This window comes from Salmo trutta, chromosome 28 (genome assembly GCF_901001165.1).
Source record: "Salmo trutta chromosome 28, fSalTru1.1, whole genome shotgun sequence".
Taxonomy (NCBI): Eukaryota; Metazoa; Chordata; class Actinopteri; order Salmoniformes; family Salmonidae; genus Salmo; species Salmo trutta.
Window position 1 is genome coordinate 37540005 of NC_042984.1, and position 21770 is coordinate 37561774.

The following is a 21770-nucleotide window of genomic DNA, read 5'->3' on the forward strand; positions in this document are numbered from 1 at the left end:
GAGAGCTGGCTATTCTACATTATTCACAGTATGAATATTCAGTCTGTCTGAGTACCAGAACCCCTGGCATCCTAGAGACTTCTGCCAGAGCTCCTCTCGTCAGCCCCATGCACGTTTTCGCTTAACATTTAGACTGAGCAATAAGGAGAGCTGAAAAGGCCCATATTTCAACTGCCATGGGGAGACTAACACTAAATATCCGAATGTGTATTTAGTGAGGTGATTTACTCAGACTGGGAGAGCTTATGCTGGAAGAGAAACACAAGGAATTTGTAAGGAAAACATTCAAGGTGAATTCTTTACGAGATTAAATCAAACAAAGAGGTTGAGAAATGAGCCAAGATGTGTTATTGAATAACACAGGGAGCGAATGAATACGCTGACATTGCTCTTGGCCATTGCTCCGGCAGAGGAAAGATTCAAAGACAGAGGTCTCCTCTCCTCCTTTTCCTCCCGCATTCCCCTATCTTTTAAGAGGTTGTTTCTTCTCTTTCATGATCCCTCTGTTTCCCTCTGGCATGATGGACTCTGCCACTTCCTGGCTGGCTGGCTGTGTGTGTGTCTCCTCTCACACACAGACAGGCTATGTGGCTGCCATTAACAAGACTACAGGAGTCTACATTCCTCTACAGAGAGAGAGAGAGAGGGGGGGGGGGCAAAAAGAGTAAAAGCCTAAACATAACTCTTTAGTAAATATACCAAGGTACTGTACATGCATCACGATGTGTGTTAATACATTCACTGTTTTCTATTTTCACAGCCTGGACTTATTTGGCCAAGAAAATGAGTTCCGCACTATATCACATCCATAACGCATTCCATATGGCGAACACTGCAGTTTCCTCGTGACTGGGAATTGGATGGGCCTGCGATTCTTAAATATTCTCAACCCTTGGTTTCTCCCCTCCCGCGCGCTCTGTGGTGGACTGGCTCCACAAAACAAGATGGAGCCGTGTACTTGGCTCGAAGTTCGACATCTCATTGTTCCAGAATAAAAGACAAACGCAACCAAACAAAACCCAAACAACGTGCGTGCACAATGGCAGTGGCATGGGCACACGCACCACCTAGCTCCTTTGTTTTGTGGTATGTGTAGGATGAGCAGTATGTGTTGTGTGAACGCATGAGCATGTTTCTAAGTGTGTGAGAGAGGGAAAGAGGGAAAGAGAGAGAGACAGAAGGGGGGATTGGGAGAGAAAGAGAGAGAGAGAGAGAGAGAGAGAGGGAAAGCTGGAAAGGGAGAGAGAGCGAGACAGAGAGAGAGGAGGGAGGGAGAGATGAAGGGAGAGCGAGAGATGAAGGGAGAGCGAGAGATGAAGTGGGAGATCGGTGCGATGTTGGCACGGCCAGAGGAGGCAGAAGCCAGAAGGCTTCATTAGAACTGGGGGAAAAGGCCACGGATGCTAGGGCTCTGGGAAGTCTATCAGACCCAAACACAACCCTAGCCTTTAATCCCACTGGAGTCACACCCACACCCACCCACACCGACCCACACACACAACTCGCCTCCAAAACATCACAATCCTTTATGCTTTTTTCCCCTCTCCCTATTCCTCCCCTTCTTTTGTCTCTTTCTTTCTTCTGCTTGCTGTATTTGTTGTTGCTGCGTGTGTCAGTGGAGAACTGTAGTCATTCATCACTGGTAAATGTACGCTGAGGAGAAAGCAGACACCTCAGGGGGGGTTTCTCTCATCCCGTTCTGAAAACGCTGTATTGAACGAACTCCTGAGAGAAGGAGAAACTGGAGCAAAGGTGCTCTGGCAGGTACTGTGAGCACAGAGATGCACAGATGCACACACACCCACACACACAATAATTTACTAGTATGACTCATCTTAGCTACGAAGTGGGTGCAATTGCACAAAGAAACACAAGAGGACATTGATGTACAATCAAACTCCTGCACTGTAAGAAACAACAGTGTTGATTTGTATCATGTTTCAACTTCCACCATAAACATTACAACAACTGTCTGGTAGGTCTGACTCCGTAAGGCCTGAATTACAGGGCAATGAACGCACAACAGGGAAGAAATACATGTTCGCAACAACATTTTCCCTTTATTCCAAATCAATAAGGGACATAGAAAATGAACCACATGTACAAGATCATTCAACCTAATTGTAGGGCAACAAAGCACTCTTTCGGTGGCGCATCAGTCAATGTCATATCTACACTTTTAGAAAAAATCAGGTGCCGCCTAGAATTGAAAAGGGTTCTTCGGCTGTCCCCATAGGAGAACCATTTAATGGACCCTTTTTGGTTCCGGGCAGAACCCTCTTGGGTTCCATGTCGAACCCTTTCCACAGAGGATTCTACATGGAACCGAAAAGGGTTCTCCTTTTCGAACCCTTTTTCTAAGAGCGTACTGACGTTTATCCAGACTAACACACGGTTACAGTATTGCACTTTTCATGTAGCCTACCTTTGGCCAAATAATAGCCTAACCAACAATCAGGCAACACTATGGACGAAACGTTAAAATCCTGTTGCTGCAGGATTATTTTGCTGTTAGAATATGTGTCAAATTAAGATCCCACATCTGTAGGATGAAAGAGAAATGAATAGGACATAATGTAGACCACAGCGGGAAGAGGAGAAGTAGACCGAGCGAATGAGACTGTAGATAGAGAAGACCAGATAATGAAAGAGGAAATGGAGGAGAGCGAAAGGGGGAACAAAGGGATAGCGACAACGCTAGAGGATCTCTATTGAATTCTGGGGTTCCACGTGAATTCACAACCAACGCCGGGTGCTAAACATTCATATGGAGTATCAAGTACATTTTTGCCGTAGTTGAAACGCTTACATGGAAGCCTATAGTCTATTTTCACAGCGGCTCAATTAATCCTCCTAAACAAGCAGCACTGAGAAAGACCCTCAGGTATCCCATACCCATCATCATCTCAACCATATACAGTAAATATGCTATTCTTCCTGTCCCAAACCATACACATAGGCTGTTGATACATACAGTGAGTGTACAAAACATTAGGAACACCTTCCTAATTCTGAGTTGCACCCCCTTTTGCCTCAGAACAGACTCTACAAGGTGTTGAAAGTATTCCACAGGGATGCTGGCCCATGTTGACTCCAATAATTCTCACAGTTGTGTCAAGTTGGCTTGATGTCCTTTGGGTGGTGGACCATTCTTGATGCACACGGGAAACTGATGAACGTGAAAAACCCAGCAGCGCTGCAGTTCTTGACACACTCAAACCAGTGTGCCTGGCACCTACTACCATACCCCGTTCAAAGGCACTTAAATCTTTTGTTTTGCCCATTCACCCTCTGAATGGCACACATACACAATCCATGTCTCAAGGCTTAAAAATCCTTCTTTAACCTGTCTCCTCCCCTTCATCTACACTGGTGACATCAATAAGGGATCATAGCATCGATAAGGGATCACCTGGATTCACCTGGTCAGTCTGTCATGGAAAGAGCGGGTGTTCCTCATGTTTTTTACACTCAGTGTATAGTACTATAAGTCTGTTCTCTGGTTAAGTTTATTGTTTCACAGGGGGTGTTGTTGGCTTTCCGCTGACGCTGGTTGGTTGCGATCGGGGGGCCAGGTTGAGTCTTTATTTACCCGAGTGGGAAAAATCAATGCTTTTCTGCCGCATGAGAAGTGTGCGGATCAATAGAGGGTTTCAAAAACGCCTCGTTGTGAAATCGATGGCTCTTACATGCCATTGATGGCTGTTTGGCTGGGGAAGAAAGCAAATGACAAAGAACGCATGTTTATTGGAGGTATTACTGCCTCCCGCTCCTTTCTTCTTCTTGTAAGAAGGCTATCATGTTTCCATTGCCTTGTCTCTTTGTTGGTCTTTCTTCTTGCTGCTTGTTAAAGCTGTGTACCATTAAGCTCCATCTGATCTATGGAGGATACTGCAGTGGGAATGTCTTAACCACATTAACTCTAGTGAACTTTCTACGCGACATCTTTTTGAGTACGAACCCATTACACCTTTCGTTTGGGGAACTCTGAGTACAGACTCAAACAGACTCAGTAGCCAGTTGAGATAAAGGCCTAGGGCCTTTGTACAATAAAACTACAGATTACAGTCTACAGGCCCAGATATTTCAGCACTGAAGGCTACAAGGCTATATGTGTTGATACAGACACCCTAAAGGCTGTAGGTCTTTGTACTGTACAGTAGAACTGATGGCAACGGGCCTTGATAACCACACGCTGGAGGCTAAGGATCTTGATACAGTAGCAGCAGTCTCTGCACTGGGCTTCAGTCTCTCTGAGCTCTCTTACACTTCCCTGGCAATGAGTGCAACTAGTCTGGTCAATGTACCGCGTGTCAACTAGCACCTTACTCAACCAATCAACACTTCCCACGACCCCACTGACAGGGCCCAGGGTCTGGGGAAGACTCCTGGTTAGCAGCAGCGGCCTTGTCACCACACCTGTCCCATGCAGCGGTGGCCTGATCAAAGTGACATAGCCTGGTCTGACGGAGGGGTAGGGAGGGCTGCTGTCAGCCCTGTCTGTCCTGCTGACGGCCCCTCGGCCAGGGGAGGGGAGAGGAGGGCAGAGGATCGGTGGGATGGCGGGACTAGAGCTTCCCTCACATGTCACTCAGCTGGGCGGCGGATGACAGAACAGGCCATTAAGGCTTGGATTGGCTTCACAGGCCATTAGGCAAGGTAGGCATCACACAGTCAGCCTCACAGCCATGCCACACAGGGCACTGAGTAATGGTGAGGTAGGGCGAGAGGGAGGGGTAGGGAGGGAGAGAGTGGAAGAGGAAGTGAAAGGGGGAGGGGGAGAGGGAGGAAAGAGATAAATGTATACGTAAGCTTCAGAAAGCCACACATGGCAGAGCTCTGCAGACACACTCTTCTCTCCTCCACCACACAAAATCTGAAAGCTGTGTCTGTCCATTTGTCTGTCTCCGTGGTATTTATTCTCTCTCCCTCTCTCTCTCTCTCTCTCTCTCTCTCCAAACTCTAAAACACACCAACAGGCATGCACACACTCACATACATATACACACACTTGCTGACATACAGTCTTCATCAACAGCAAAAGGACTTTTCATGATAAGACATCTACAACTGACAACAGTAGTATCTCAGGCATAGTAGTAGAAAGCCATAGTATTTTATCTAGCGATGTACTCGAAACCTTCACTCTTCACTGGTCAAATAAAAGAGAGAACAATGAAATGCACTTACATGACATATACAAAAGTATGTGGACACCCCTTCAAATGAGTGGATTTGGCTATTTCAGCCACACCCGTTGTTGACAGGTGTATAAAAATCGAGCACACCGCCATGCAATCTCCAAAGACAAACATTGGCAGTAGAATGGCCCTACTGAAGAGCTCATTGGCTTTCAATGTGGCACTGTCATAAGATGCCACCTTTCCAACAAGTCAGTTCGTCAAATGTATGCCCTGCTAGAACACAAACCCACCACCGAGTGCTGAAGTGCGTTGCACATAAAAATTGTCTGTCCTCAGCTGCAACACTCACTACCAAGTTCCAAACTGCCTCTGGAAGCAACGTCAGCACAAGAACTGTTCGTCAGGAGCTTCATGAAATGGGTTTCCATGGCTGAGCAGCCGCACACAAGCCTAAGATCACCATGCGCAATGCCAAGCGTCGGCTGGAGTGGTATAAAGCTCATCACCATTAAACGAATCTGGGTTTGGTGGATGCCAGGAGAGCGCTACCATCCCCAATGCATATTGCCAACTGTAAAGTTTGGTGGAGGAGGAATAATGGTCTGGGGCTGTTTTCATGGTTCGGGCTAGGCCCCTTAGTTCCAGTGAAGGGAAATCTTAACGCTACAGCATACAATGACATTCTAGACGATTCTGTGCTTCCAACTTTGCTTCCACTGGATATCATAAGGTGAATGCACCAATTTGTAAGTCGCTCTGGATAAGAGCGTCTGCTAAATGACTTAAATGTTAAATGTTAAATGAGAAGGGCCTTCCTGTTTCAGCATGACAATGCCCCCGTACATAAAGCGAGGTCCATACAAAAACGGTTTGTCGAGATCAATGTGGAAGAACTTGACTGGCCTGCACAGAGCCCTGACCTCAACCCGATCTAATACCTTTGCGATGAATTGGAACGCTGACTGCAAGCCAGGCCTAATCGCCCAACATCAGTACCCGACCTCACTAATGCTCTTGTGGCTGAATGGAAGCCAGTCCCTGCAGCAATGTTCCAACATCTAGTGGGAAGCCTTCCCAGAAGAGTGGAGGCTGTTATAGCAGCAACTCCATATTAATGCCCATGATTTTGGAATGAGATGTTCGACAAGCAGGTGTCTACATACTTTTGGTCATGTAGTGTAACTGGATCGTCTACCCATGGAACCGGTCAAAAGCACAAAACGCACAAAGCAAAAACATCAAAGATAACGACATCAAAACCCCACAAAAATCTATCTGGCTCCTTGTTAAAATCTCTTCTTGGTACAGTGGAGCTCTCTGTATGGCCATAACTGCCCTCCAGTCATTATTAAAGAGAGAGATGGGACCCGAGTGGAGGCATCAGCACGCATCACTTCTCCCCTGCTCCTAAAAGTTTACTCCAAGCCCTCCACCAGCTCCTAGAGGGCCTATTTACAGCACAGGCGGTGGATTGTATTGGCTGCACGCTAACGCTTCCAAACACTCCTTTGATTCCCTCCCCTCCATCCCCCCCCCCCCCCCCCTCTTCTCGGGTTTTTACTGACCCCTGGACACATGAGAGCTGTCTCGCTGCAGTGGGGGCCCGGGGCGCTGACGAGAACAGCCGACCCTGCCAGGGAGAGATGGGACACATCTTGAAATACTCCTCCCATCCTTTCTAATAAAGGGAAAGAAACTTCTCTCCTCCTCCTTTCATTCCCAGTCTTTTTTTTGGGATCCCTTCAAGTTCCTCTGCAGGCTATCCCTTCGGACGGGATGAAAACAGGGTAAAAAAAACTAAGAAAGAAAATAAATGAAATAAAAAATGCTTCTTCGGCACAATTTAAACCCAAACGCAAAAGTTGCAAGGGTTCTGTAAACAGGAGGAAAAGCTGATGGCTAGATTTCTCAGATAAAAAGAGAGAGCGAGAGAGAGAGAGAGAGAGAGAGAGAGAGAGGAAAGAGGGAACAGAGGGATGTAAAAGCCAATAGGTTTTGTTCATTGGGAGTGATGTTTTTTGATGAACTATAGGGCCTGGGTTCCAGAGGTTTTTTGCCTGAGACATTGCACTACGTAGCGCTCGGCATAAGAACGCATTTACACAAGCGTTTATTTATTCATGTTATTTTCTTTTCCGTGCGGCTTGTACAATCTCGACCTCCAATCCCCTCTGTGTTTCTGTTTATATTCCATACTTTTTTTTTTTTTAAACGAGCAGTTTTGCTGAAATGTAATTTGTTTCGATGGTAGTCACTTGTGTTGTTCCCCGCTGCCGTAACTTGAATACTAAATGAGTGGAGCTCCGGTCAATAACGATGAAGCACCTCAGAGGCAGCAGACTGGTGGGCTAGAGCATATTTCTCCCAAGTTCACAGGACAGACATAAAAGATACGTGGTTTCGGCCAATGGGAACACATCATTGCGGGGTTGGTTTCTATCTGATCACGTGGATAATATCTTCCCAGTTCAAAACAACACGCTTTAGATCTGTGGTTTGTAGATGCCCCCAAACCATGGACTTATATAAAACATCGAGGGATTAAGTCTTGCCCTGGCTTTAGCCAGCTGAGGATATGGACTTTTTCTTACTTAATGTCACTCAAGGTTTTCCATTATACCAGGATCCAGACCAGGATTTTTACTTACAAGTCTGTGACAAATTACATTGTAAAAGGAGCTGTGCAAATATTATTAAAGTCAACTGAACTGAATTGCTGAATAAAGGGGACAATATAGTTATTTCAGTGAAAGCCCAGCAGACTAAAGAAAGACTTAGAGAGACGCCGCTTTTCGGTGTCTCTGGCGACAGAGCTCTCAGTCCAAGGGGAAAAGCTCTTAGCCCAATCAGTGTGGTTAGAATACCTGAGCACATTTTGCAGTTGTAATCGTATCACAGACACACAGCATAATCACATTCCATGCCTGACAACCAGGCATAATGAGGATGGGGGGGAGTAGGCACGAACCAGTAGAGAGAAACCTCTTTATGTTTCTCCTGTAGGACTTTCTACCATATTCGCTCTCACTCACAAGAACATTCAGTGGCCATTGCTTCTTAAATGGTTTTGACCACCCAAGGACTTGCTATGCAAACAGAGTAGAGGTCGACCGATTATGATTTTTCAACGCCGATACCGATTAATCGGTGACCAACAAAGGCCGATACCGATTAATCGGACGTTTTTTATTTTTTTTATTTGTAATAATGACAATTACAACAATACTGAATGAACACTTATTTTAACTTAATATAATAGATCAATAAAATCAATTTAGCCTCAAATAAATAATGAAACATGTTGAATTTGATTTAAATAATGCAAAAACAAAGTGTTGGAGAAGAAAGTAAAAGTGCAATATGTGCCATGTAAAAAAGCTAATGTTTAAGTTCCTTGCTCAGAAGATGAGAACAAATGAAAGCTGGTGGTTCCTTTTAACATGAGTCTTCAATATTCCCAGGTAAGATGTTTTAGGTTGTAGTTATTATAGGAATTATAGGACTATTTCTCTCTATACAATTTGTATTTCATATACCTTCATATACCTGACTATTGGATGTTCTTATAGGCACTTTAGTATTGCCAGTGCAACAGTATAGCTTCCGTCCCTCTCCTCGCTCCTACCTGGGCTCGAACCAGGAACACATCGACAACAGCCACCCTCGAAGCAGCGTTACCCATGTAGAGAAAAAACTACTCCAAGTCTCAGAGCGGGTGACGTTTGAAACGCTATTAGCTCGCACCCGGCTAACTAGCTAGCCATTTCACATGTGTTACACCAGCCTAATCTTGGGAGTTGACAGGCTTGAAGTCATAAACAGCGCAATGCATTGCGAAGGGCTGCTGGCAAAACGCACGAAAGTGCTATTTTGAATGAATGCTTAATAGCCTGCTGCTGCCTACCATCGCTCAGTCAGACTGCTCTATCAAATCATAGACTTAATTATAACATAATAACACACAGAAACACGAGCCTTAGGTCATTAATATGGTCGAATCCGGAAACTATCATCTCGAAAACAAAACGTTATTCCTGTTACATTGCACAACCTTCAGTCTTCACAGTTCGCAACGAGCCAGGCGGCCCAAACTGCTGCATATACCCTGACTCTGTTTACAAGAGAAGTGACACATTTTTCCTAGTTAAAAGAAATTCATGTTAGCAGGAAATATTAACTAAATATGCAGGTTTAAAAATATATACTTCTGTGTATTGATTTTAAGAAAGGCATTGATGTTTATGGTTGGAGCAACGTGTACCTAAGCGATTATATGCAACGCAGGACAGGCTAGATAAACTAGTAATATCATCAACCATGTGTAGCTAACTAGTGATTATGATTGATTGATTGTTTTTTATAAGATTAGTTTAATGATAGCTAGCAACTTACCTTGGCTTCTTACAGCATTCGTGTAACCTCGTGGAGTGCAATGTAAAGCAGGTGGTTAGAGCGTTGGACTAGTTAACCTTAAGGTTGCAAGATTGAATCCCTGAGCTGACAAGGTAAACATCTGTCTTTCTGCCCCTGAACAATGCAGTTAACCCACCGTTCCTAGGCCGTCATTGAAAATAAGAATGTGTTCTTAACTGACTTGCCTAGTTAAATAAAGGTCTAAATCGGCGTCCAAAAATACAGATTTCCGATTGTTATGAAAACTTGAAATCGGCCCTAATTAATCGGCCATTCCGATTAATCGGTCGACCTCTAAAACAGAGTGCTTTGAATTACACTGATTAGCATTGATATTTGATCCATATATACAGTCCCGTTCAAAAGTTTGGGGTCACTTAGGAGTGCCCCTGTTTTTGAAAGAAAATCACATTTGTTGTCCATTAAAATAACATCAAATTGATCAGAAATACAGTGTAGACATGTTAATGTTGTAAATTACTATTGTAGCTGGAAATGGCAGATTTTATATGGAATATCTACATTGGCGTACAAAGGCCCATTATCAGCAACCATCACTCCTGTGTTCCAATGGCACGTTGTGTTATCTAAAGAAAAGGCTTTAAAAGGCTTATTGATCATTAGAAAACCCTTATGCAATTTGTGATTTTATGACTGATGAACAAACACCATGTGTATGAACCATTTATTGTTAGGACTTGAAAAAGGGTTCAAGTTCTGTGTACTTCCTATCTAACTTTGGGAGTTAACCAATCATAAAGGTCACTTACGCTGACGAGCATCTGCGGGAAGGGCCCTCTGGAGTTTTCAGGCACGTTGATTGGCGGAATGACCCAGTCTCTCTTCTGTCTCCGCAGTCCCTTGGAGCTCATCTCCCATTGCCTGGGAAACATGATGACGGTGGGTGGGGCCTGGAACTCTGGTGGTGCTTTGACCCCCTCTTCCTCCTTCCTCTCTCCTTCTTTCCCCTGTTCCACTCTGATCTGAAAGACACGACACAAAGGACAAAGATACAGTTGAGCGGGTTGCTATGTGATAAAATTGTGACGTGCGTACATGTGAGTCTGCACGTGTGTATGTAAGAGGAGGCCCAAAGTTGCCAAAGCTAGCCCAGACCTTGTTCTTTACACCTGGTTGTTAAAAACTCCCATAAAGAGTGGACACGTCTCTCCTAGGATTTACACCCCTATTCCCATTGCATGCCCAGGGATACTGTGAGAACTGTCTACCTGCAAGCTAGTGTTTTAATCAGGAGTAAGATGACTACAAAGAACCTCCATTCCTTTATGTGTGAATATTCACTCATTAAAGTCTTGTTGCTAATGATGTCTTGATTGTAATCAGTGAGGTGGGTTTTGGTGCAATCAAATGAGAAGGATTACCAACAAAGTTTGAAATGCATTGGCAGAGCAACCAACTGTTGAGAAACACACTTACAAAGTAAATCCAGTGATTCATTTATTCAGCATTTGAATCAATGAAAAAATGCCGGGGGGATCTATGTAACACATTTTTCCCAGGGTCAAATATTAAGTTAGATAAGCCGCTCGTTATTTTCTCGTTTCAATAACAAATCAAATATCCGATAAGCCCGTAACAAACGGACATAATACAGTGGGGCAAAAAAGTATTTAGTCAGCCACCAATTGTGCAAGTTCTCCCACTTAAAAAGATGAGGGGAAAAAAAATCCAGAAAATCACATTGTAGGATTTTTAATGAATTTATTTGCAAATTATGGTGGAAAATAAGTATTTGGTCACCTACAAACAAGCAAGATTTCTGGCTCTCACAGACCTGTAACTTCTTCTTTAAGAGGCTCCTCTATCCTCCACTCGTTACCTGTATTAATGGCACCTGTTTGAACTTGTTATCAGTATAAAAGACACCTGTCCACAACCTCAAACAGTCACACTCCAAACTCCACTATGGCCAAGACCAAAGAGCTGTCAAAGGACACCAGAAACAAAATTGTAGACCTGCACCAGGCTGGGAAGACTGAATCTGCAATAGGTAAGCAGCTTGGTTTGAAGAAATCCACTGTGGGAGCAATTATTAGGAAATGGAAGACATACAAGACCACTGATAATCTCCCTCGATCTGGGGCTCCACGCAAGATCTCACCCCGTGGGGTCAAAATGATCACAAGAACGGTGAGCAAAAATCCCAGAAGCACACGGGGGGACCTAGTGAATGACCTGCAGAGAGCTGGGACCAAAGTAACAAAGCCTACCATCAGTAACACACTACGCCGCCAGGGACTCAAATCCTGCAGTGCCAGACGTGTCCCCCTGCTTAAGCCAGTACATGTCCAGGCCCATCTGAAGTTTGCTAGAGAGCATTTGGATGATCCAGAAGAGGATTGGAAGAATGTCATATGGTCAGATGAAACCAAAATATAACTTTTTGGTAAAAACTCAACTTGTCGTGTTTGGAGGACAAAGAATGCTGAGTTGCATCCAAAGAACACCATACCTACTGTGAAGCATGGGGGTGGAAACATCATGCTTTGGGGCTGTTTTTCTGCAAAGGGACTAGGACGACTGATCCGTGTAAAGGAAAGAATGAATGGGGCCATGTATCGTGAGATTTTGAGTGAAAACCTCCTTCCATCAGCAAGGGCATTGAAGATGAAACGTGGCTGGGTCTTTCAGCATGACAATGATCCCAAACACACCGCCGGGCAATGAAGGAGTGGCTTCGTAAGAAGCATTTCAAGGTCCTGGAGTGGCCTAGCCAGTCTCCAGATCTCAACCCCATAGAAAATCTTTGGAGGGAGTTGAAAGTCCATGTTGCCCAGCAACAGCCCCAAAACATCACTGCTCTAGAGGAGATCTGCATGGAGGAATGGGCCAAAATACCAGCAACAGTGTGTGAAAACCTTGTGAAGACTTACAGAAAACGTTTGACCTGTGTCATTGCCAACAAAGTATTGAGATAAACTTTTGTTATTCACCAAATACTTATTTTCCACCATAATACACCAGAAGTGTACCTATGATGAAAATTACAGGCCTCTCTCATCTTTTTAAGTGGGAGAACTTGCACAATTGGTGGCTGACTAAATACTTTTTTGCCCCACTGTATGTCACGTCAACATTCATGTATGTGTATCTGGGAGCCTGCTGTATGACTAAAATCAGACCTGTTGATTCTCAGGTTCGTGTCCTGTATGGTCCGGGGTCCACATGAATAATACAAAGTTCGAATCAGTCCAGCATCTCCAGGCTCTGCTAGTAGGAACACACTGTATCCTGCATGTCCAGGGGCTATGGGAACTCTGGTATTAACATGGAGAAATCATGTTAGATTTGACATGCAGTATCTCCGGGCTTCAGTGTAACCTCCGGGTTATAATACACAAGTCTAGAGTTCAGGAAGTTCAGTCAGAATCGTCCTCCAACCACATCCCTCAGCCCTCTAGCTCCTCCCCTCTCAATATTGCTTTCTATAACCCTCCCTTTTCCCCCTCCATCTCTCTCTCTCTCTCTCTCTCTCCTTCTTATTGTTGTCCCCCTCTCTCCTCCCTTTCGGCTGATCCTGACACCTTGTCTTGGTAATAGCAATTCATCAGAAGCTGTGGAGTGCTATGCTAATAGGTGGATGGAGCGTGAGACGGGATAAGCGTGCCAGGGGGCTAGGACGATGTCGTGCTAACACTCTATCCCAGGTCCCTTAGATCTCCACCAGGTCTCCCTAAATCATCTGCTCTCATGTTGCTTATTGTTCCATGGCAGGGAGCGAATGGGAGACATTTCCAGCTAAACGGGTGAGAGCAGTGGCACATGGTAAGATAAGCGTATTGTGTGTGTGTGCGTGCGTGTGTGTGTGTGTGTGAGAACAAACTCCGCTCCTCGTTTAAGAGAGACAGGTCCAATCACCATATATTTACATATAAAAAGCCTTGTGTTTTAATACCTGTTCCAATATTTCATTTTACCTTCCCTCACCTCTCTAACTTCCCTCTCTCTTCCCCCTCTCGCTAATGTGTGGCCTTGCGGTTTCCTACCGGTAGTTAAAATGCAAGGGGAAACCCAGGAACGATGCAGGAACAGGGCACGACAGCGGAAGAATAAAAGAAGGTTCTCTTGGCACACTGAAAGTTGAGAGCTCTGGCGCACCGCAAGCTGTTTATTCTAATTACCGCCCCGTGGAACTTTCCACACAGTCTATAAAACATCCCCCCCCCCTCGCTGTCTGGTTGCCTCCGAAGCTGGGCTGTACCTGCCAGTGGAAACAATGCTTTCAGATTGAATTCATTAGATGGACGTACATGAGAAGGCTTTCAAGCTGCATTAAAGGAAGCCTGTCTGTTGGAGAGGTTGGCATGTAAATAAACGTTGGGTGGGTGGGAAGGAAGGAAGGAGAAGAGGGGCAATACCCATGGGTGAAAGTGTCGTTTTCAGTGTCTTCAATCCAGCTCCACATTTCAAACATCAGATATGGCACAGAACAAGGGAGGGTGGGGGGGCAGGGGAGAAGAGAGTGAGAAGAGGGGAGAAGAGGGGAAAAGAGAGGGAGAAGGGAAGGAGAGGGTTAAGGGCTAACATGATGGACGGAGCGAGGGTAGAGACATGTTTGGGCTCTGTCATTTGCTCGTCAAATATAATTTGTCAAATTTCGAGTTTAGAACGTTTGATGTTTCAAATATTGTCCAAACTTTTTGGAGTTGTGAATGTCGATCTTAAATTCCATGCTTCCCTTGGTGACTCATCTACTTAGATTTCAGCTCAAATTATTTTCATGTCCTGTACACAGGGGAATGAATGAGTGTAGTGGGTGCACTTCATCTCTCTGCCACTAGGGGAGCTGCAGCTCCTCATACAGACAGCTCTGTCTTTGCTTTTCTAAGTCCTCAAGATCCAGAAATAAACTAATCCAACCATTCTTCTCCTCTCCTGTGCCAGGCACAGTCTACCCTTCCAAACACATGTGTCATCATGTGCCATGTTGCCTGAACCAGATCCCCATGGTGTATGTTCAGGGGGACACCTCTCTCTCCCCCCGGTACCCAGTGCCAAGTCAAACACGCGTGTGTTCTCCAGCTACGATACATGGATCCAAACTAGATTAGTCAGATGGAGAGGGGCGACAGATGTACGCTGGGTTCTGGACAAATGTCTTCTATTTCTCATCGGGAGGAGGGCTTAGTGGGCCTGATTGCAGGGGCTGGCTACCCCAGTTCAGAGTGCCACGGTGGGGGGGACTAGGGAGGGGAGGGAGGAGGGGTTGGGGGGGGGGGTTATATTGAGAAGCAGATGTGACCTTTCTGTCTAAATAAGTCATGCTCCAAATCCTTTCATCTGCAGATGCTAACAGGTACATGTGAACTGCTAGTGAGTAAGGGGCACAGAGAGAGAAGTGAGAGACGGAGAGCGCAAGAGAGATAGAAAGAGAGCGAGAGCGAGAGAGGGAGAGATGAGCTGTGCCCATTGTTGCCTAAGGGACTCTGGCCAAGCTGTTCTCCAGCTGTGGTAGTGTACTGGAATCCTGGCCACAGCCTGCTGACACACATTGATAACTCAGAAATAACACAGACAAAATATGTGAACGAACACACATGCACACACACACACAGGCAGACAACACCAAGACAATTAATAATAGATAGGATTGTGTTAGATCGCCAAATATCGAACAAGGGGCAAACGCAGAATTTTAACCTTAATTCCTATAGCTTGGAGGCTAACATCATTACACAACAGTCTGCTAAAAGGACTGCCAATGTCTGGTTGCACTGGTCTAAGCATTAAATAACTGAATGTAGAATTATATATATATATATTTATATATATTTTAGGGGGTTGATCAGCTTTAATATTGCAGATAGACTGTAGCTTCCATCAATGTAATTGCCTGCATGATTTCCAATCCCCCATATTTGGGTGGTAAATGTACAGTTGAAGTCGGAAGTTTACATACACTTAGGTTGGAGTCATTAAAACTAGATTTTCAACCACTCCACAAATTTCTTGTTAACAAACTATAGTTTTGGCAAGTGGGTTAGGACATCTACTTTGTGCATGACACAAGTAATTTTTCCAAAAATTGTTTACAGAGAGATTATTTCACTTATAATTCACTGCATCACAATTCCAGTGGGTCAGAAGTTTTACATACACTAAGTTGACTGTGCCTTTAAATGGCTTGGAAAATTCCAGAAAATGATGTCATTGCTTTAGAAGCTTCTGATAGGCTAATTTACATCATTTGAGTCTAATTGGAGGTGTACCTGTGGATGTATTTCAATGCCAACCTTCAAACTCAGTGCCTCTTTGCTTGACATCATGGGGAAATCAAAAGAAATCAGCCAAGACATCAGAAAAAAAAATTGTAGACCTCCACAAGTCTGGTTCATCCTTGGGAGCAATTTCCAAACACCTGAAGGTACCACGTTCATCTGTACAAACAATAGTATGCAAGTATAAACGCCATGGGACCACGCAGCCGTCATACTGCTCAGGAAGGAGACACGCTCTGTCTCCTAGAGATGAATGTACTTTGGTGCGAGAAGTGCGAATCAATCCCAGAACAACAGCAAAGGACCTTGTGAAGATGCTGGAGGAAACAGGTACAAAATTATCTATATCCACAGTAAAACGAGTCCTATATCAACATAACCTGAAAGGCCGCTCAGCAAGGAAGAAGCCACTGCTCCAAACCCGCCATAAAAAAGCCAGACTACGGTTTGCAACTGCACATGGGGACAAATATCGTACTTTTTGGAGAAATGTCCTCTAGAACTATAGAACTGTTTGGCCATAATGACCATCGTTATGTTTGGAGGAAAAAGGGGGAGGCTTGCAAGCCGAAGAACACCATCCCAACTGTGAAGCACGGGGGTGGCAGCGTCATGTTATGGGAGTGCTTTGCTGCAGGAGGGACTGGTGCACTTCACAAAATAGATGGCATCATGAGGTAGGAAAATTATGTGGATATATTGAAGCAACATCTCAAGTCATCAGTCAGGAAGATAAAGCTTGGTCGCAAATGTGTCTTCCAAATGGACAATGACCCCAAGCATACTTCCAAAGTTGTGGCAAAATGGCTTAAGGACAACAAAGTCAAGGTATTGGAGTGGCCATCACAAAGCCCTGACCTCAATCCTATAGAAAATTTGTGGGCAGAATTGAAAAAGCGTGTGCGAGCAAGGAGGCCTACAAACCTGACTCAGTTACACCAGCTCTGTAAGGAGGAATGGACCAAAATTCACCCAACTTATTGTGGGAAGCTTGTGGAAGGCTACCCGAAACGTTTGACCCAAGTTAAACAACTTAAAGGCAATGTTACCAAATACTAATTGAGTGTATGTAAACTTCTGACCCGCTGGAAATGTGATAAATAAAATATGAAATAAATCCTTCTCTCTACTATTATTCTGACATTTCACATTCTTAAAATAAAAGTGCACCGCAGCCAACGTGAGTAAAGCATTTAAACGTGTTAACCCTCCCAACGTGTTACCCCCTAGCCGCGTCCTCAGAGCATGCCCAGACCAGCTGGCTGGTGTGTGGCTGGTGTGTTTACGGACACATTCAATCAAGCCTTATCCCAGTCTGCCGTTCCTACATGCTTCAAGAGGACCACCATTGTTCCAGTTCCCAAGAAAGCGAAGGTAACTGAGCTAAATGACTATCGCCTCGTAGCACTCACCTCCGTCATCATGAAGTGCTTTGAGAGACTAGTCAAGGACCATATCACCTCCACCCTACCTGACACCCTAGACCCACTCCAATTTGCTTACCGCCCCAATAGGTCCACAGACGACGCAATCGCAATCCCACTGCACAACTGCCCTAACCCACCTGGACAAGAGGAATACCTATGTAAGAATGCTGTTTATCGACTACAGCTCAGCATTTAACAAATCAAATCAAATGTATTTGTCACATACACATGGTTAGCAGATGTTAATGCGAGTGTAGTGAAATGCTTGTGCTTCTAGTTCCGACCATGCAGTAATATCTAACAAGTAATATCACCTAACAATTTCACAACAACTACCTTATACACACAAGTGTAAAGGAATGAATACGAATATGTACATAAAAATATATAAATGAGTGATGCCCGAACGACATAGGCAAGATGCAGTAGATGGTATAGAGTACAGTATATACATGTGAGACGAGTGATGTAGGGTATGAAAACATTATATAAAGTGCATTGTTTAAAGTGGCTAGTGATACATTTAATTACATCAAGATGGCAAGATGCAGTAGATGATATAGAGTACAGTATATACATATGAGATGAGTAATGTAGGGTATGTAAACATTATATAAAGTGGCTAGTGATAAATTGATTACATCAATTTTTCCATTATAAACGTGGCTAGAGTTGAGTCAGTATGTTGGCAGCAGCCACTCAATGTTAGTGATGTCTGTTTAACAGTCTGATGGCCTTGAGATAGAAGCTGTTTTTCAGTCTCTCGGTCCCAGCTTTGATGCACCATAGTACCCTCCAAACTCATCATTAAGCTAGAGAACCTGGGTCTCGACCCCGCCCTGTGCAACTGGGTCCTGGACTTCCTGACGGGCCGCCCCCAGGTGGTGAGGGTAGGAAACAACATCTCAACCCCGCTGATCCTCAACACTGGGGCCCCACACGGGTGCGTTCTCAGCCCTCTCCTGCACTCCATGACTGCGTGGCCAAGCACGCCTCCAACTCAATCATCAAGTTTGCAGACAACACTACAGTGGTAGGCTTGATTACCAACAACGACGAGACGGCCTACAGGGAGGAGGTGAGGGTCCTCGGAGTGTGTTGTCAGGAAAATAACCTCACACTCAACGTCAACAAAACAAAGGAGATGATCGTGGACTTCAGGAAACAGCAGAGGGAGCACCCCCCTATCCACATCGACGGGACAGTAGTGGAGAAGGTGGAAAGTTTTAAGTTCCTCGGCGTACACATCACGGACAAACTGAAATGGTCCACCCACACAGACAGCGTGGTGAAGAAGGCGCAACAGCGCCTCTTCAACCTCAGGAGACTGAAGAAATTCGGCTTGTCACCAAAAACACTCACAAACTTTTACAGATGCACAATTGAGAGCATCCTGTCGGGCTGTATCACCGCCTGGTACGGCAGCTGCTCCGCCCATAACCGTAAGGCTCTCCAGAGGGTAGTGAGGTCTGCACAACGCATCACTGGGGGCAAACTACCTGCTCTCCAGGACACCTACACCACCCGATGTCACAGGAAGGCCAAAAAGATCATCAAGGACAACAACCATCCGGGCAACTGCCTGTTCATCCCGCTATCATCCAGAAGGCGAGGTCAGTACAGGTGCATCAAAGCTGGGACCGAGAGACTGAAAAACAGCTTATATCTCAAGGCCATCAGACTGTTAAACAGCCATCACTAACAGTGAGTGTCTGCTGCCAACATACTTACTCAATCTCTAGCCACTTTAATAATCAAAAATTGGATGTAATAAATGTATCACTAGTCACTATGCCACTTTATATAATGTTTACATACCCTACACTACTCATCTCATATGTATATACTGTACTCTATACCATCTACTGCATCTTGCCTATGCCGTTCGGCCATCGCTCATCCATATATATTTTTATGTACATGTTCATATTCATATTCATTCCTTTACACTTGTGTGTATAAGGTAGTTGTTGTGAAATTGTTAGATTACTTGTTAGATATTACTGCATGGTCGGAACTAGAAGCACAAGCATTTCGCTACACTCGCATTAACACCTGCTAACCATGTGTATGTGACCAATAAAATGTGATTTGATTTGATTTGAAGTGGTGATCCTAACTGACAGGGAATTTTTACTAGGATTAATTGTCAGGAATTGTGAAAAACTGAGTTTAAATGTATTTGGCTAAGGTGTATGTAAACTTCCGACTTCAACTGCATATATTTGTATTATTTTCCCCTAACCTTACCACCCTTTCCGTAATTGGAGTAAACTAATGGACAACAACACTTAGAATGTTAAATTAACAGTGTACCACTACCATCCCAGACAACAAGACCACGGAGACCACAATGTTCAACTCACTGTTGATTAAGTGTTAACACAGAAATGCCAGCTCTCCTCTGCAGCAAAGGAAACACACTCCCTCCATCCAGTGTTGGAACAGAAGAATGGCAGAGGAGGAGAGGAAGAGACCCGAGCCAGACGTAGACTCAGAGTTCTAGAACAGCAGCTTAATAGAGTCAACAGACCTTCAACATACGTTCTTCCTTTCTCTAGCCCACACGCACACAGAGGCAAGACACACAGACACACGCAGAGACGAGACGCACAGACACACACGCATGCATGCGCGCACATACACACGCGCGGGAACTGACGCATGCGCCCACATACCCACACACTCTATCCACAACCAGAAGTGTACACTGAAACACACACTTAATATTCACATGATCCTACATAATCCCTTTAACACAGAAACAAACACACATTCTCTCCCACACATTCACACACACACACATACACACACACACACACACACACACACACACACACACACACACACACACACACACACACACACTGTGTGAACAGGAGTCATTGAGTGTGAAATGGAAGCGGTGCCCAGCTCCGGTGCCACCAGAACCCAGCCAGCTGGCTCCTATCCCGGCCTTCCCCTACCCTCCCTCCCCTCCCCTCGCACCCCGGCCCGCACGCTTTGATATCAGTCAGCCCCTGGCAAAACACACATCTGGAAGGTATTACTCCACAGAGCAGGGCGCCACAAAAAAGCCATTTCACATTGTGTTCAGCGTCCTTGTTGTTTTCTATGTCTGTATATCAATTTCTATTACTACAGCTGTAGTAGAATGGTCTGACCCAACTCTATTCTCCTCCCCCCTTCCGTATCGGACTTCATTAGTATGAATGTGTAATAGACAAACAATGGAGTAGTTGCTTAGGGTCTAAGACCTGCTCTTTAGTTCGACTGGCTATCTTTGCTGCAAAGTCCGTGAACCCAGTGGGATTTGGGTGTGAAGCTGCCTGAGTTCCATGAGCACTCGCACACACACTTGGCTTCACACACACACTCCCTTGGACCCAACACACTCTCCTCACATAGTACAGCAGCCATGGTGTGACCCCATCTTGGCTGCCCACAGTAAGAGGTTCTCTTGGTGGATCAGTTTGATGGCAGAGAACTGAGTGGCACATGGTCTGTTCTGGACAGGGAGAATTTTGGCTGATCCTGTGATCCCTATCTAAGCAATGTCAGAGTGCCCTGGCCGCCCCTACCACTCTCTGCTCCAGTAGGACATTTAGTACCAGGTGGCAGGGAGACATGAGAATCACTGCACTGATTAAATGCTGATTAGATGCTGGAATGGACCATTGGGGTTCAGGGAGAGATATGGAACGGGCCAATGACGAGTCTTAGACTCAAAGTCTTAGCTCAAAGCTACAGTAGAGTCACTCTAACTTTGTTAATATATGCTGTTTCCTACCTTCCTAACCTTCCACTCCTCGAATAGCCTTCACTTCTAACCTAAAGGGTTGAGATAAAGGCCATGCCAAGTCCTGATGAACCCAGTGCCTTGGTGCCAGTCCAGGCTGACTATATGTGACAGTCTCTGTATAGGCAGCAGAGTGAAATCAGTTGTGGGTATTTTTATCCCCCTTCCTGGGCTGTAGGATACCTTCAGTAAATAAATCATAGGACTACTAATATAGGACAACTCAGTCTCCCGCCCGGGTTGCCAGGTTTGAGACACCATTATCGGACTCCTCAGTGTATTCCTGGATTCAGATACTATTTGATAAAATGGCGGCGGAAGAAATGGCAGCAGTTTTACGGCGCCCAACCAATTGTGCTATTTATGTGCTATTAAGACTAAGGAGATGATTGTGGACTACAGGAAAAGGAGGACGGAGTACGCCTCCATTCTTATCGACAGGGCTGTAGTGGAGGAGGTTGAGAACTTCAAGTTCCTTGGTGTCCACAGCACCAACAAACTAGAATAGTCCAAACACCCCAAGACAGTCGTGAAGAGGGCACAACAACGCCTATTCCCCCTCAGGAAACTAAAAAGATTTAGCATGGGTCCTGAGATCCTCAAAAGGTTCTACAGCTGCAACATCGAGAGCATCCTGACTGGTTGTATCACTGCCTGGTACGGCAATTGCTCGGCCTCTGACCGCAAGGCACTACAGAGGGTAGTGCGTACGGCCCAGTACATCACTGGGGCAAAGCTGCCTGCCATC

General features: G+C 45.0%; 1 protein-coding gene across 1 annotated transcript in view; it reads right to left on the reverse strand.

Moving 5' to 3' along the window:
* Window positions 1–21770, reverse strand: part of LOC115166163 (cadherin-4) — a 363183-nt gene that overhangs the window by 74800 nt on the left and 266613 nt on the right. The window contains exon 5 of the mRNA XM_029719906.1: window positions 10328–10540. Coding sequence (XP_029575766.1) covers window positions 10328–10540 — 213 coding nt within the window. The remainder of the gene's footprint in view (window positions 1–10327; window positions 10541–21770) is intronic.